Source organism: Benincasa hispida, chromosome 7, assembly GCF_009727055.1.
Source record: "Benincasa hispida cultivar B227 chromosome 7, ASM972705v1, whole genome shotgun sequence".
Classification (NCBI taxonomy): Eukaryota; Viridiplantae; Streptophyta; class Magnoliopsida; order Cucurbitales; family Cucurbitaceae; genus Benincasa; species Benincasa hispida.
This window is the reverse complement of record NC_052355.1, coordinates 26195301-26211823: the sequence shown is the minus strand read 5'-3', so window position 1 is coordinate 26211823 and position 16523 is coordinate 26195301. Positions and strand designations below refer to the sequence as shown.

At 33.8% G+C, this 16523-nt stretch overlaps 2 protein-coding genes across 5 annotated transcripts; one reads left to right on the top strand and one right to left on the bottom strand.

The window, feature by feature from the left end:
• The first annotated feature begins 6594 nt into the window (after positions 1–6594).
• On the top strand, positions 6595–10543 carry LOC120082007 (7-methylguanosine phosphate-specific 5'-nucleotidase A). 4 transcript variants are annotated; one of them, XM_039037216.1, is made up of 11 exons: positions 6595–6755; positions 6876–7017; positions 7084–7144; positions 7247–7379; positions 7528–7651; positions 7792–7848; positions 7962–8058; positions 8174–8381; positions 8612–8672; positions 8827–8923; positions 10408–10543. In XM_039037216.1, exons 1-10 carry the CDS (start codon positions 6667–6669, stop codon positions 8890–8892), a joined length of 1038 nt encoding a protein of 345 aa, XP_038893144.1. In that variant the 5' UTR covers positions 6595–6666; the 3' UTR covers positions 8893–8923; positions 10408–10543. The 4 variants fall into 4 exon arrangements, with proteins under 4 accessions (XP_038893144.1, XP_038893142.1, XP_038893143.1 ...); XM_039037214.1 differs by lacking the exon at positions 10408–10543 and adding an exon at positions 9880–10016; XM_039037215.1 differs by lacking the exon at positions 10408–10543 and adding an exon at positions 9847–9983.
• LOC120082006 lies at positions 9495–14500 on the bottom strand. Its single transcript, XM_039037212.1, has 4 exons — positions 13906–14500; positions 11903–12058; positions 11166–11816; positions 9495–11055 (listed from the first exon to the last, which is right to left on the bottom strand). Exons 1-4 carry the CDS (start codon positions 14257–14259, stop codon positions 9808–9810), a joined length of 2409 nt encoding a protein of 802 aa, XP_038893140.1. The 5' UTR covers positions 14260–14500; the 3' UTR covers positions 9495–9807.
• Positions 14501–16523: the final 2023 nt, after the last annotated feature.

Sequence of the window (16523 nt, the reverse complement as noted above, 5' to 3'; positions counted from 1 at the left end):
GAATGGAGGGGATGTTGCTAAGTTAATCCTATTTCTACTCCTATCTAACAGACAATGCAATGAGAATATACATGAAAGGTAGAGATATGACAAACCTTGACATGAAATAAATGTGTGGGAAAATAGATAAAATGCGAAGATGTTTTCATTGCAACCCTTAAGAGTGACCGCAAGGGAAACTTTAGTCGACGCAAACCATGCGATCATGAAACACACATACAATAGTAAACCAACTCTCGGTGCAAATGTTACGGCTTCTAATGCTAGAACGCATGCGATGTACATGCAAAGGTGTCTGTAGGGCCTACACATAAGCCTCTAATTCTTGTCTATGCGATGATACATAAACAAGGCGACCACATATCATCATACCTATTCCTAGGGTGCATGCGATGCAGTGTTGACAAACAGAGCTTATCTCTAAGTCTCTATCTCTTGCTTATGCCAATCTAATCTCGCTCTCTCAAGTCTAGATTCTAACTTAGCTCTCTCGAGTCATTAGGTTCTTTCTTTAGACTCTCTCTCGAGTAGCTCTAAAGGGGTTTTGGGCACAACATAAAACAAGACAAATGCATGAACTTGTTTGACGCAAGATTACTCCTATCTCTAGTGAACAATGCATGCATTGCTTAATGCGTCCAACCATTTACCCTTCCGGGTAGTTGATTGTTGCTGACTTTACCCATAGACAAGTAATGTGTTAGCCTATAGACAGGCGTTGCAGTAGCTTTACACTAAGCGAATAAGATTACTCACACACTCGTGCAATGCACACCTCTCGGTGGGTTTCTACATGCTTCATATCCTTAATCCACATGACTAAGTATGCAATACCCAAGCAGTCCCACCAAATATTGTAATGAAAGTAAAGATGTTAAGCAAAGAAGATGAAGATGGAGTCGAAGGAACAGAGAAATGCATTGAAAACAAATTGTATTAATTTCTTAATTCCAAGATGTCATACAATACAATATGAGAAAAGAAAGGAAAAGGAAATGACCGGCTGGAAAGTAAAGATTTGCTCCCAGCGGATGTGCGTCAAGGCTGCCGGTGGTGCCATGGATGGGCGGAGGAGCAGACTCTCTTGAGATTTAGCTCCGATCGAAGGCTCCGGTCGTAACTCGGAATGGATGAAGGAGGTGAAGAACTCTCAGCCATCTTCTCACGCATTTATCTAGATCGCGGGGAAAATCCCTGGATCACAAGGATCCTCCTCAGATTACTTGAATTTCAGCTCATTGACTTTTATTTATAGAGCTTGGGTCGCCGACAGCATTAATTGGACTGCTTTGAGTCTGATGTTCAATGCGTTAATCCTTTCTGAACCTCTGCCACCAACAACGTGGTAGGTGAAATGTCAACCTCAGCTTTGGATTTTCTCAAGGTAAATACGTTGATGCGTTCATTCCACTTACCTTGCGTTGATCCCATTTGAATGCGTTGTCGCATAGCCGCAATCATTCAATGGTCACATTCGCTTAATACTGCAACTTTACATGATGACCGCAATCACTTGACGAGCGCAATTCCCATGCGATGGACGCATACGGCTGATTACCGCAACATCCATACGTTGATCGATGCATTTTCCTTTGCGATGGAGTGTTTCTCCGCATGCGATCATCTATGCGGTGGTTCGGTTTTCTCTTTGCGTTCATTTCCTGCGTTACTATAAAAATAGAATATTGAACGCATAATAACACAAAATAACGGGTTAGCTGAGATTCAACATGCTAATCGACGCAAGATCATTTTCTCGTGAATTTCTTATCATTATTGCCGCATATTCTGCCTAACAACCTCCATAATTCTAAGTAAAAGGCCTAAGATGACATGCATTTCTGCATGTCATCAACCACTATGTTCAAGCCCCAGAATCAGCCCTTAAGGGAGCAATCTCTCTACTTATCCCTGCTTCTGGAAAAGAGTGAATTCCATCTTGTGGATTGAGTTCCCAGCTGCCAGATCAGACAAGTCCCCAAAAAGGTAGACATGTTGAGTTGACAATTTGGTCACTCTCACCCATTCTAATCAAAGGATTGCTCTCAAAAGTAGGAGTTCCCAAAACACTCAGGATTGAGGTCGTGTCACCTATGGTCGTTTAGGTGAGATGCAAGTCTCTAGTATCAACGACATTATATACAGAGTTTAGCCATCTCGTGGTTCAGGTCTTATACAAACTCTTTGTATAGGACACCCCCGCTCGCATGTCTCTACATGAATGGTCAGGATCTACCATCTATAGTAATTTACAACACTTGCAAACCTCTACAAAGCGGGTCGTATCCGTAGTGTCACCAGGATCAGGTATTCCACCTTAATCCTTATACTACATACCTATTTAGGTTATCACTTAAGGCACGATCCACTTATATATCACATATACATGCTTAAGTTCACATAAGATAACCAATGCGTTTTTTTATTGGATATGAGTAAATGCTATAATTAAATATCACTTATTTTATTCATTAAACAATGTGTATCTTTACAAAACAACGAGACTTCGTGAGAATTAGGACACAAATCCCAACAAGAGCAACATTACATGTAAAAATACTGTCAACAACGACATGAGTTCGGTTCCATCTTTTTCCTGTCACAGCATAGTTTATTGAAATCTCATTATTATCTTTATGTATTTCACCTTCTTCACAATTTTGACTATCAATCATGTACAGGATTCCTTTATGGATATTTACATCATCAACAAGTATTTTTTACTATTAATTGTTTTTATTTTTTGAGGAATTTTATCTTTGAAACACATTGGTCGACCTTACTTCTGGCGTGTTCCAGACTCATTAGTGACAACTTTATGTGTTGGGATATCAATTTTCGATTGGACATTTGCAACTAGTATACGTGACCTAGTTACTTTCTTTACATCTATAAATGCATCTGGTAACTAATTTGCTATATTTTGCAAATGAAATATCTTCTAAATTTCAAGTTAACATTTATTTGTACAGGGATCTTAATGAGACAATAATGATGCATTCCAAGTAATTTTTTTTTCCAACTTTTTAATTCCTCCCCTTAATGTTGGAAATTTGTCTAATTAAAATGACAATTAGTAAATCATGCAGTAAATACATCATCCGTCCGGGGGTTCAAGATATTTAATAATTGATGGAGAATTATATCCAACATATATTCCTAACCTCTTTTGAGAACTCATCTCAGTACATTGTGGTGGAGCAACTGGAATATATACTGCACATCCAAAAATTCTCAGATGAGAAATATTTGGCTCATGGCTATAAATTAATTATAATGGTGAGTACTTATGATAAGCTACTAGCCTAATGAATACAAGTGACGTTGCATGCAAAATAGCATGTCCCCGTACAGATGTAGGAAATTTAGCTCTCATAAACAATGATCTAGCAATTGACTGCAAATGTTTTATGAAGGATTCTACTAAACCATTTGTGTATGAACATGAGCTATAGGATGTTCAACATTTATCCCAATTGACATACAATAATTTCTTGATTATACAATTAAAATCATTCGTCTTGATAATGCTGGTGAATTTACATCTTGCAAATGCAAGATTTCGACTTGATAATAAGTACACGTGTGATCTGTTGGATGCGTCTATTGATACCATAAAATATCTAAATGGTCCACTTGGTGAGTTAATAGGTCCACATATATCACCATGAATTCGTTATAAAAATGCAGGTGATTCAGTCCCCATTTTAATTGATGATGGTCTAATGATTAGTTTGCCCTGAGCAAGCATCACATGATAATTAATTGATTGAAGAATCTTCTGGCTCTTCGATGGATGTCCATTTGAATTCTCAATAATTCTTCTCATCATTATAGATTCTGAATGATCTAATCTGTCGTTTCAAATTATAAATATGTCTGGAGTCATGAACTTCGGGTTCATTATTGCATATGTTTCAATTACTCGTATATGAGTATAATATAATCCAAAAGATAAACCATACAACTCTTCCAGTATACGGTGTTCATATGAGACAGTAGATATGATATAAAAATACTTCATATTATTCTTTCTACCAGGCTCAATATGATAACAATTGTAACGTATATCTTTAAAACTAAGTAGATTTCTCTTTGATTGACTAGAAAATAATGCATTATCAATTATAAATTTTCTTCCTCTAGGCAAAATAATATTTACTTTTCTAGAACCTTCAATTAGATTTGCAGAACTTGATATTGTATTAACTTTTGCTTCTAGCATTATCAGTTTGGAAACATATTTTATACTTGTAAGTATTGTATGTGTAGTTGAACTGTCTGCCAGACATAAATATTCTTTACTCAGTTTTTAGACACCCAACATATGAAAATGATTCAGTTTTCTTCATTAAAAGAAAATAATTACAATAAGAAAAACAACATTTATAATATACAAATATTAACATCTATTAAGAGGGAAAAAATATGGAGATGAATAAAAAAACAACATTAAGTCTAGATATTTTCAAAGTTAAAGGAAACACTTGATGTTTTATCAATTTTGCCGATTTTCTCTTCAAGAGATTAAAAAAAGTCTGCCACATCCAAACTTGTCATATGGGATGAGTCAAGTACGTCATTATCCTGACATGCAAAATTTACTTCCACATTTTTCTCTTTTTCTTTTAGGGATGCTTGATAAGGATCAACTAAGTATTTTAGTGTATGATTGGTACGTGACCAATGCTTGGTCATTCCACATCAGAAGCATTTAATTTCAACGCTTTTTGAACTCTTATCTTGTGGAGATTTTCCTTTGTGATTATCATTTTGTGTGGTTCTTTTGAAATTTAAATAATTAGAATGACCACCACAAAAATAATAATTATTTATTCGTTTTCCATGGTCATGACCTTGACCACGATGATTATTAAAATTCACAAGATTCACTTTAGATAATGGTGTCGTTTCGGTTGGTCGAGATTCATAATTTTTCATCAATAACTCATTATTATGTTTGTCCACGAGAGAAATTAGTTCATAATATTGTTTAAAACATTTCTCTCGATATTGTTGTTGCATGAGCATATTCGAGACATGAAATGTAAAAAATATCATCTCTAACATATCGACATCAATAATTTTCTCTCTGCATAACAACAATTTCGAATTGATTTTAAATAATGTGGAATTTGTAATCACTTATTGATTTGAAATCTTGTAGCCTTGAGTGCATCCACTCATAACGAACTTTAAGAAGAATAACTGTTTTTTTTATGATCATATTTCTCTTTCAAATTTTTCCACAAGATACATGGATCTTTTATTGTAAGACACTCCATTTTCAATCCCTCAGGGAGATGATGATGAAAGAAAGTTCTTTTGCTTTATCCTGACTGGATGCCATATTTCCTTCTTTAATAGTCTCTCAAGTATTCATATCATGTGAATTTCGACATCAAGCACCCACGACAAATAATTATTGCCGTTAATACCAAGGGTGAAAAATTCTAATTTTGTGATATTTGTCATAGAAACACTATCATAAAATATTGTATTTATATTATAAATTTAATAGATATTAAATATGCAAAATAATATTAAATTTATTGATTATAGCGAAGAGGAAAAAAACCGATAAAACCTTTATGACTTACCTTTAGCGGGAAAAACGATAGGAGCTCGTGCTGATAACGTGTTGTGAACTCAAGAAGCACAATAGGAATAAAGATACCAATGAAATATAATATTAAAATAATTATAATATAATATAATAATAATATATAATAAAATAAATAAAGCAACAAAAGATTAATCTCTCCACTTTCTCCAATCTTTTTGGATTGATCAACAATATGTGTGTTTTCCAAAACCCACTAAATGCCATATTTATAGACAATTTGGCAAGTAGGAGGTGGATTACATGAAAAATAATATTGTGTAATCTTGAGAGACATGGACAACACATGGGGTAATGGACAAGTGACACACTAATAATGGATATCTACATTACACATAATGTAACATATTTATAATACAAGTAACAATTTCATCTAATAAAAGAGTACGATGACTTGAAAATTTGTCTTTATTTCGATATTTAGTTTGGCATGAGTTATCTCTTGAAGTTTGAGGTATATTTTTTATTCCATTCTTATTGTACTTATAAAATTAAATTTTTATCGACAATTTTATATATCTATGATTCAATATTGAAAAAATCAAATAGACATTTCCACTCTATCATATAAATTTAGTATCAAAACATTACACATTTAGTTATTAAGTTTTGAGTTTTGTTTCAATTTAGTCTCTAAACTAAATTTCAAGATGTCATAATTTTACTCTTGAGATTTGAATTTTGTTTTAATATGTTCCCTATGTTTTAAGAATTTATATTTTTAACTGCACTTTTTCATTAAATTTTCACCTTCAATCATTGACAACAATTTCTATTAATCAAATAAAAATAATTATGAAGTGAAATTTTAAAAGATAAAAAATAGAGAAACTTAATTAATTATAATTTTAATATAAAAAATGACTGACTAAACGATGTTAAAAGTGTAAATCTTAAATATAGAAACCAAAATTGAGTAGATAAAATGATAATATTTTGAAACTAAAAGAAAAAATAAGGAAAAGAAAAAGAAAAAGAAAAAGCGGATCCCCGGTACCAAAAAAGAAGGATGGTTGTTCATTGGATTTCAAGCGAACGCCCAGATGAGTGTTGTAGTCCAATTCATTTCAACCATTCCTCTTCGCTTCACTTCCATCTCTAACCTTCGTTCTTCTCCATTTTCCACTTCCAGGTTACTTTCCTGATTCTACTTTTCTCTTCTACTCGATTCCATTCTTTTTGCGATTCGTTGCTTCAAATCCAAACCCCAATCTCACTCATTCTCACTTCAATAATCGTTTTTCTTTTGTAGGCTTTGGTTTTCCGGATGCCGAAACCTGATTGGAATGGAGGAAAAAGGGTTCTTAGACGCCTCTGAGGAAGTTATCGCCGATTCCCATCTGCTCAAGAAGAAACTGGATGCTATGCGTTTTGCCGGTCCGCAGAAGCTTCAGGTGTTGTTCTTTTTATTTTTTGACCATTGCTTTTAGATATTATAGTAGGAGGTACTGGATTTTTAGGTTATTGCTGACTTTGATGCTACGCTAACGAGATACTGGATTGATGGCCGCCGAGGTCAAAGTAAGATTTGATTACTATCACTCTGTTAACTTTGTGGTGAAGATTTATTTTTAAATCTGATGAATTTGATTTATGTTGTGCTGACAAGATTAATATGTGTAGCCAGTCATGGTCTTTTAAAGCAGGGAAATTCTGAATATGATGCTAAGAGGGATGAACTTTATAAATATTATCATCCCTTGGAATATTCTCCTACAATTTTGATAGAAGAGAAAACCAAGCTCATGGAAGAATGGTATACCTCGTAGATGTTCTTTATAATTATTTTTTTTTAATCTCTTAGATTTATCTCAAAAATATATTTTCTGTGATGCTTCTTCAATCATACATATGGATTTCTGTCCACTTGTTGGTTCTGGTTGGTGGGTGTACCAAAATCGTAGGTGGGGCAAAAGCCATTCACTGCTGATTGAAGGAGGTCTTACGTTTGATGCAATAAAGCAATCAGTTGCTGCTGCCACTATTGCTTTTAGGGAGGGAGTGGTTGAGCTGTTTGAACTTCTAGAGGTAAAACTTTTTCTCCCTAAAATGAAAACCTTACTTGCTAGTTGCTACTCCCCTTTGTGGGGGTAAATATCAATGTTCTATTTTCTATTTTTGGTTCCGTGTTATAGCTGATTTTTCATTTCAAACATAACGATGATCAGGAAAGGGATGTTCCTGTTCTTATATTTTCAGCAGGTCTTGCAGACATTATAGAGGAGGTAGGCAAGGTCAAATGTTCCTTTATCTATAGTGCATTTATACAGATATAATTCAATATGTAAAGCTCACTTGTGTTCTTTCTTGATACTCCCTTTTCTTCTTCCTGAACTAGGTCCTGAGGCAGAAGCTTCACAGATCTTTTAAGAATATTAGGATCGTTTCAAATAGAATGGTGTTTGATGATAATGGTTGCCTTGTATCATTCAAGGGTACCTTCCTTCGTTTAGCTGGCTATTACTTGCTACGGTCATTTTATTAGCGGTTGTTATGATTGTTACATCTGTTCTGAATGAGTTTGTTCTATGGAAATATTTCTCTTTGCAGGCAAGACAATTCATAGTTTAAATAAAAATGAGCATGCTCTTGATATGGCTGCTCCTCTTCATGACCAATTGGGTGATATAGATGGGGCAATTGATGACAGTGCTTCTGTAAGAAAACGGACAAATGTACTTCTTCTTGGTGACCACATTGGGGATTTGGGGATGTCAGACGGTTTAAACTATGACACTCGGATATCCGTGGGGTTTTTGTATGTTAACTTTCAAAAACATCCTTACGTTTTGTCATCTGTTTATTTAAAATTTTTGTTTTAAGTTGAAATTAATTTTGGAAATATTCTGTGTTGCATGAAAAATATTCGATAAATAAATAATCTTGTAACAAAAATACTTTTTGTGGTAAAACAGATTTAAGTTCCTGTTTGTGTTTGTGTCATGATGAATATTTATTCTCATACTGAAGAATAAGCTCCTTTTGCAGAAATGACAACGTCGAAAACTCTCTTGACGGCTATCGCAATGCCTTTGATATTGTTTACCTGGTGAGTAGATTACCCTTGGGAAGAAAAAGAAAGATGGAATAAGAAAGGAAAACCTTTACTTTTATTTCTCATGACCAATATTGGCAAACCTCTCCCGATAATCATTACAACCACTATACCATATAACTTTAACCAATTTGAATGTTGTCTACAGAATGATGCATCCATGATGGGAGTGGTTAAACTTGTACATCAGCTCTTTCCTGTTGGAGGTGTCTGAGGGACAGATCTTTTTTGTATGGTTAATGAAGGTGATCACTTACAATTCTCAACAAGAATATCGTACTCCTTTTTGGTAGCTGAGTGACAACACCTGTTGCTTTTATTTAACATTCTTTAGTAGAGTAGTTGAATAAGGAGCCAGACAATTCAATGTGAACTTGAGGAAGTAATTTCTTGATGTAGGGTTTCTCTGCTGTCACTGGTTGTTATTTGATGGTCACTTATTAGTTACTCAGTCATTTAAAGTTTTTTGTTTTTTGATAATTCTCAAATTCGAGATGAGATAAAAATCATGAAATCCTATCTACTTTTGAATAATTTATGATTTATGATATTCTAAAACAAGATAATTCACTAATTCTCATCTAAATCATTGGATAGCTATTGTAAATTTGGTGTGTATGCTTATGTTCTTCGACATGTATAGTTATTTATTTCATCAAATTAACCAGATTTTTAATTGACAACGGAGTTGAGCAGAAATTATTTTATAAAGTTCATTGTAGTAAACTGATCAGATTTCGTTCAAAATGTGAGGTCTCTGTGCACCTGGAATAATTTTTTATCCATCAGCAATTTATATGCATAATATGATTCAAGTTTAGTCAATTAAACTGAATTTAAACTGAACTCTAGTACCAAATCATGTGGTACAGATATAGTATTTTATAAAAATTACACAAATTAAATCTCTGAAGCATTAATTGAGCAAGGAATTAATAAGCATTAGTAACAGTTACTATAATTAAACAAGGAATTAATGGGGCATTATAAACAATTAATTTATGCCCTCTTCAATATTTACTTTATTCCTTATTACAGTAGTCTAAACAAGATGATTCTTCAAAACTTAATTCAAAAGTTAAAATAAGAACTAAAACATAGCTTTTGAGTCAGCTTTTGTAGTTAATCCTCAGTAGTTGCTTGCCAAAATCTGATCCTCTGCCTGTAGAATCACTTTAGCACGGTGGAATTCTATTTGCAGCCGTTGATGAAGGGGTGTCGATGAACTCAAACCATTCTTCTTCACGTCTTCCAGCAATTCCCTGATCGGAATTGCAGCAAGAAAGCTCTTTATGTACTCCTGACAGCACTCCTTCCCTGTGCATACAACCTCTTCCTTTATATTACTACCATTTCCTGACTCATCTTTCTTCTCAGTTGAAGCTTCTTTCAGGCTGCTCGGTGGTTCTGATGTCGAAGCTTCTTCAGAGTCGCTTGGTTGCATGACAACCATAGATGGTTTTTCCTCCAAAATCTCTGGTTTGTTTAGTTGGGGCATATCAGTGGATGGTTCTACCTGTGATATCTCTATGATCTTTGATTGATTTTTCTTAATGCTGCTGCTTTTCTCCTTTGATGGCTCTGAGCTTGATTGTTTCGTGTCAATGGAGGTTTTCTCATCTGATGATGGCCCTGTGCTCTTTGATTCCTTTGTGTTGGAGCTTTTCTCCTCTAATGCCTTTGTGCCGTTTGGTAATCTATGAATTACTGTCTCCTTGTCAAATTTCAGAATGTATGCCTGGTTGCACCCCTCGTAAAGCCGCTCGCCCAAGGTGTCTATGATGTAGTAAGCATCCTTGTCAACCTTCAAGATGAAGAAGTGGTCATTCCAACTCACTATGTAGACTATCGGTTCACTTTCATTTGTTGGAAGATCTGCTGCAAGTTGGCTGATTTCATCCCATATGGTGTTGAAAGACATGGCGCCTTTAAGGAACTCAAAAACGCCCTCTTCCTCCAACCCTTCTGGGTGGAAGAATCCAACATATGACTTCTCTGCAACAACAGATAGAGGTCGGATTTTTGCGTTAATTACCGTGTCAAGATCAAAGTGTTTATCAGCGAACTGCTCCATGTAGTCTTTATTTTCACAAAGGTTCCTCCATTCTGCTGATCCATCTCTGATCAAGTTGTCCAACTCAGACTTGATCGGCATTTCGTCTTGGTTGGAGAGCAACCAATCGGCAATAACAGCAACTAGAGCTGTGCAGGCACTTTCTCCGGAAGCACGCTCGCTCCTTTGATCAATAGAGGCAAAGAAGACTTCGGTTTTGATCTTCAAGCACCCGTCACGGCAGGTTACCTCTTTCTGCTCCCAAGTACCCACAGCAAAGTTATCATCTCCAAATGCAGCTGCTGATAACTCCAGATTATACCACTGCGAGAAAGAAGGATGAGAAGAAGAGGCCACCATTAGTATGTTTTAAGAAAATCCAACACATACCAAGTAAAGCAGAGCAAAATGCAGTTCAAGTTTTGAGAGTATACCCAAGAGAAAAGCTCATTTGTGCTGAGCTGCCTACGGTCGAAGTCGATATCATCTCCACCATCTTCACCATAATGTTTCTTCAGAAGAGGCTCTCCTTTAATTTTAGGCGATTTGAAGCTCAACTTCCTCTTCCTCCACGACAAGATTTTGCGCATTGAGTTCTGCTGTATTGTTTGTGAACTGTCACTATCAATCTCCAAGCACCCTGCACCATTGCCACAATAGATCCAACATTCATCATTGTCATTGTCAGTCTTCGTCCCAGGGAGAAGCAATCCTGCTACACGGTTAGCATTGGCTAGTTTCTCATAACCAAATGGCTGCCTAACACATGAATCCTCAGTTCCACCATCATCATCTAGCGAATCGGAATCAAGTGAAGAACTTTGAGTAGAATCCTTATCTTTGATATAAAACCCATTGACAGTAGCAATATCTTCTTCATGGAATACTTCCTTAGGTCTTCCAGCTGATACACAATGCCTAAATATTTTCACTCTATCTAGACCTGCTCTTATTACAGCTAACCCGTCTTTCTCTGTAGACAAAGCCAATGGTGAAGTTGGGGAAAGCGTAACAGGCATGATCGACCTTTGCACCACCCTCATAGGTTTTGTATCAGTTCTCAGTTCCAAGAGGTTGAGAGAGAACTGCGTAATCGAAGAAGAACTATGTCAGAGAGAAAAATGGCAGGGAATAAGAAAATTGGTAAGGTACTAATTTAGGAGGTACTTACACTGAGCAAGGGGCCAAACTCTGCAGTGCTGCCACGAACCTTCAAAGGAAGGCTTATTTGAATCTCTTTTCCATCAGCTTTGGAAGCATATTCTGCTAGGTTCAGCGACGCGGTTCCGATTACAGTGTAGCTATTTCGAAGTACTTGGTTTTCTCCCTATAATGAGGAAGAAGAAAAACTTCAATTAGTGATAAAGCCATAGTAAGAAAGTGACTGAAAATATATGGTTTTCACAAAAAGCTCCCCCTCACAAAAGAAAAATTTGAGACTTATTTACAATGAAAATAGAAAGGAAATCCCAAAGGAAAAAAAATGGTCTCTTTCAAATTATTTGTTTATCAATTCAAATACTATTTTGGTTCTTATATTTTGAAGTTTATTCCATTTTAAGTCTAAACTAAAATTGGTACCAGTATTCAAACATATGGGATGAAACATGCAAACTAATCGCCATCCCTACCTCACACAACTTTAGAAAATTCCAATTAATTTAATTTATACATATTTTTTTGTATGGTGTATTTGTATATATTTATCAAAATCTGACTCAGCTTGATATTTGATTGTTTGCCTCATCCCTAACAAAGAACTTTATTATCCTTCAATTAATTTATGAATTTTTTCTTCAACCAACTATTCCTCCACTTTCTGCCGATTCTCATTAGAAAATTATTCACATAGAAAGGCCAAGCAATATTCTATTTTCTTTTTCCCTTTCCATGAAGGTTCATTGATGACAATAATGAGAGCTGAGGATATCTGGTAGCAATAAAATACTCTTTATGTGAAATATGAATTATTGATATTTAATTCATAAAGTGACAATTGTAGATCATGAGAGGGGGAATTATTATGATAATGTTTTATATTTTGTTTTCAACTATAGAAAAAGTCAAACACAGAAAAGAAAAATTGAAATATCAACATCCTCATTGTTCAACCATACGTCATCCACCAGCCCCAACCCAAAAGTAAAACTAGAAAAAGAAAGAGAGAATAGTTTCTAAAATTTAACCATCTAGGCCCTTAAATTATTTGGTTTTTGGTTTTTTATTTTTGTTTTTTAAAAATCAAGTCTATAAACATTATTTTTATCTCTAATTTTTTTCCATAGTTATCTACTTTTTACTAATAGTTTAAAAAACCAAACCAAAACTCGAAAAAAGAAGTAGCTTTTAAAAAATTGTTTTTGTTTTCGAAATTTGACTAAGAATTCAATAGATAAGGCTTAATTTTCAAAAATCCAAAACAAAAAATGAAATGGTTACCAAACAGACCTTAGTTCTTAATATTTTATTAATACTCAATTTTGGTCTTAATTAATGGTGGAAGAGTGACCAAAATCGAGCATTAATAAACTGTTAGCAATTAGATTGTTCAATTTTGAAATTTATGATCAATTTAAAACAAACTTCAACTTCAAACTTCAATTCCTTTGTATTTCGCACTTTTGTTTAAAAAAATCCACAAAAAGTTAGAACTACAATTGGACTAGAAATCTTTCGAGGGTGTTTTGGGCAAGGAATTGTTTAGTCTAGTTAAGTTCGGCGAGTTATAAGTAAAGAGTTAAATTTGAAATTGATGTTTTTAAGTCATGGTCCATAAACTCTTTGGCCAAAGATGTCAAAAACTTTTTTTTAGCTCCATAAGAGACTTAATCGGTTATGTATGCCAATACCACTAGCCAATCCAACCATGGTAAGTGACATTATTTTTATTCAAATTTAAGAAAAAAAAAAAAAAGAAAAAAAGAAAAAAACATAAAAATTACAAAAAAGGGAACAATTAAATCGTCTTGTCTTCATCATAAAAAGTCAAACCCTCCATGGGAACTGAGAAAGGGCAATGGGTGGAAAAAACCAAGCAAAACACTCTCACAAATTAAAAAAGAACATTAAATCGCCATTACTTCACAATTCAATTCAAAGAGAAACTGCAATAAATTCCCCTAAAGAACAGAACACAAAGGAAGGAAGAAGGAAGAAGGAAGAAGAGTTACTTACTTTCTGAAGAAGTTTCAATGAAACCTTCCATGGCGGAATGAGATCCTCTTTATTAGACCCCAAAAACGAACACAAACTCGTAAACTCTTCATTCCAATCCACACATAATCCTCCTCCTTCCTCTTCTTCATAGACATTCCCCTTTTTTGTGTAATTCCTCTTCACAGATCGTCTCCAAGAACTCAATCCCATAATCTTCTGTCCTTTCCATTTGATTTCCACCACTAAACAACCACTCGCATCATCGCTGACGAGACTTGTCAATCCTTCTAATCGGCGAATATTGATGATCGCCTCGTATTTTCTCGACGAGAACGGCGGCCAGGACGGCCATCGGACCAGTTTCACCACCATAAATCAATCCAAAAAAATCGAATCAGATAGAAAAACCGAATGAAAATTGGAACAGAGAGATGAATCGGAGAAAGGATATTGAAAGAGGGGAAATCGGAGAGAGTCCGTGAAGGAATAGGAATCGGAGATTGAAGAAGGGAAGAATTTTCGGATTAGGAATAAGAAATTTGAAGAAGATTACGTAGAGAATATTTGGGGGAAAAAGGTTTTTGGAAAGTGGAAGAGAAGAAGAAGAAGAAAACTGAAGAGAAAAAGATGAAAATGGATATTTATAGATTGGAAAATAAAGTGTAAAAAGGTTTGTTCATTGGACCCTTTTGGCTTTGGGCTCCACTTTTTATTTTACTTTTTCTTTTTTTTTAAAAAAAAAAAAAAATTCAATTTTAAATTATTTAATGAAAACAACCGTCTCTATACTTCACCTTGGAAGTATCACGATTCAAAAATTTCTCTTCTCAAATTTTATTATTGCTACCATGCAGGGTGAGAGATCCAACCATTGACCTCGTTAAAATTGTTTTATCTATTTATAAATAGAGATGTTCACTTTTACTCTAAGACGAAGTCTTAATAAAGACCTACTCGGTGAGGTAACTCATGTAGAAATTAAGGAAGTGAGAACTTTTCTTTTTCTAATGAATTAAATGGGAATGAGGATGTAATTTTCCTTCCGCACTCGGTTTCTTTTCATTATTAGTATTTAAAAGAAATTATATATATGTTTTTTTTTAAAGAAAAAAGCTCTTATGTATGAATAATAATACTATATGAATTTAAGTGTCTTGATAATTAAATAACTTAATATGAAATTTTACTTTATTTCCTTGTAGAGGTTTAAGAAATTTTTGAAGAAAAATTAACCATTAAAAGGAGAATTCATAAGGAATTATAAAAAATACTCGAGCCTTCGTGCGCAGTTTAATGGAGAGCGTCGAGTGTTGTCGCCTAGCATTGCGGCACTCTTGCCTCTATGTCGTGGCATCAACCAATCATTTTGTTGATTTTTTCCAAACAAATTGAAAATAATTCCCGTGGAAAGTCTGACCTTACATTCTATGAAAAATCTTTATCTTTGCAAAATTAAATGGAGAATTTCGTAGAGATGGAAAATGAAATGGAGATGGGTGAAGTCATCTCAGTCCCTATCCCATCTCATAGATATCCCAATCTACTCGGATATGCTTTGATTGATTTGTATTCAAGCATTTTTTTATCCCTAAATTTGTCAAAGTAGCTAATATAACTTTTTATTTCATCAAATTCAACCTCAAATCTAAGTGAGTTTATAATTTTGATCTTAAACCTAAAAAGTGTTGTTTTGACAATCGAAAAAGTTTATATATATATATATATATATTAAAAAGATGCTTATAGACTTCTATGGAATTATAAGACATATGCATGGTACAAAATTGACATGATTTCAAAGAAAAAAAATGTTACATTTTTTTAGATTTACGAGTTTTGAAAAAATATTTAATGGTTAATTTATGGATTAATCAAACTTGACACAACCTCCACTAGACGAGAGTTTACAAATTTACACGCTCTAATAACTACTTGATATAAAATTCAAGGTATTTCTATCTCATATTTCAAGAGTGAAAAATTGTTAGCCATATTGTGGGACTTTACAGTGTGACCCCTCACCGAATAATTTATCCAAATTTATGGGTACATGTTGGTATAAACGTGAAATTGATAATGACAATGTAAGACAATCACAATTGAAAGTTCAACTACTTATTACAAATTTTCGTTTAAGCACATGGACTAAATAGACATAACTTTGTGAGTGGAGAAGGACTCATTAGACATATTTCTAAAGAATTTTAATAATAATGTAATGTAATAATACTCATTACTAAACATATTAGTTATTATAAGTAATACTATTAGCCAACATGATTGTATCTCTTATCTCTAAGTTAAAAACATTTAATATTTTCAAGAGATGAAAAAAGTTTTTCTTCTTTTTTTGTTTTTTTTTTTTTTTAGAAAAAAAAAGGTGAAAAAGTTTGGAGCTCCAACTTAGTTCTTTTTTTCTTCTTTGCTTAAATTTTGCTCGATTAAATAAATTTATACTAACATACATTAATTCATTAATGGAAATAAAAATGTTAAATAAATTTCAAGGAACAAAATAAGATTTTTAATGTTATGTAAAATTAGTTTGGAATTGGAATTGAAAAAAAAAAAGGTGGATTATGATTGATTCTGTTAACTAACATAATAATAAATTTAAATTGGATATAAAACAAATC

Bases quoted from the DNA above. Each gene is read 5' to 3' on its own strand.
- LOC120082007 (XM_039037216.1), top strand. From the start codon at position 6,667: ATGAGTGTTGTAGTCCAATTCATTTCAACCATTCCTCTTCGCTTCACT. The intron at 7,145-7,246 runs GTAAGATTTGAT...TAATATGTGTAG, and splicing joins TGATGGCCGCCGAGGTCAAA to CCAGTCATGGTCTTTTAAAG. The intron at 7,849-7,961 runs GTAGGCAAGGTC...TTCCTGAACTAG, and splicing joins TTGCAGACATTATAGAGGAG to GTCCTGAGGCAGAAGCTTCA.
- LOC120082006 (XM_039037212.1), bottom strand. From the start codon at position 14,259: ATGGTGGTGAAACTGGTCCGATGGCCGTCCTGGCCGCCGTTCTCGTCG. The intron at 12,059-13,905 runs GTAAGTAACTCT...TCCTCATTATAG, and splicing joins CATTGAAACTTCTTCAGAAA to GGAGAAAACCAAGTACTTCG. The intron at 11,817-11,902 runs GTAAGTACCTCC...TCGATTACGCAG, and splicing joins AGTTTGGCCCCTTGCTCAGT to TTCTCTCTCAACCTCTTGGA.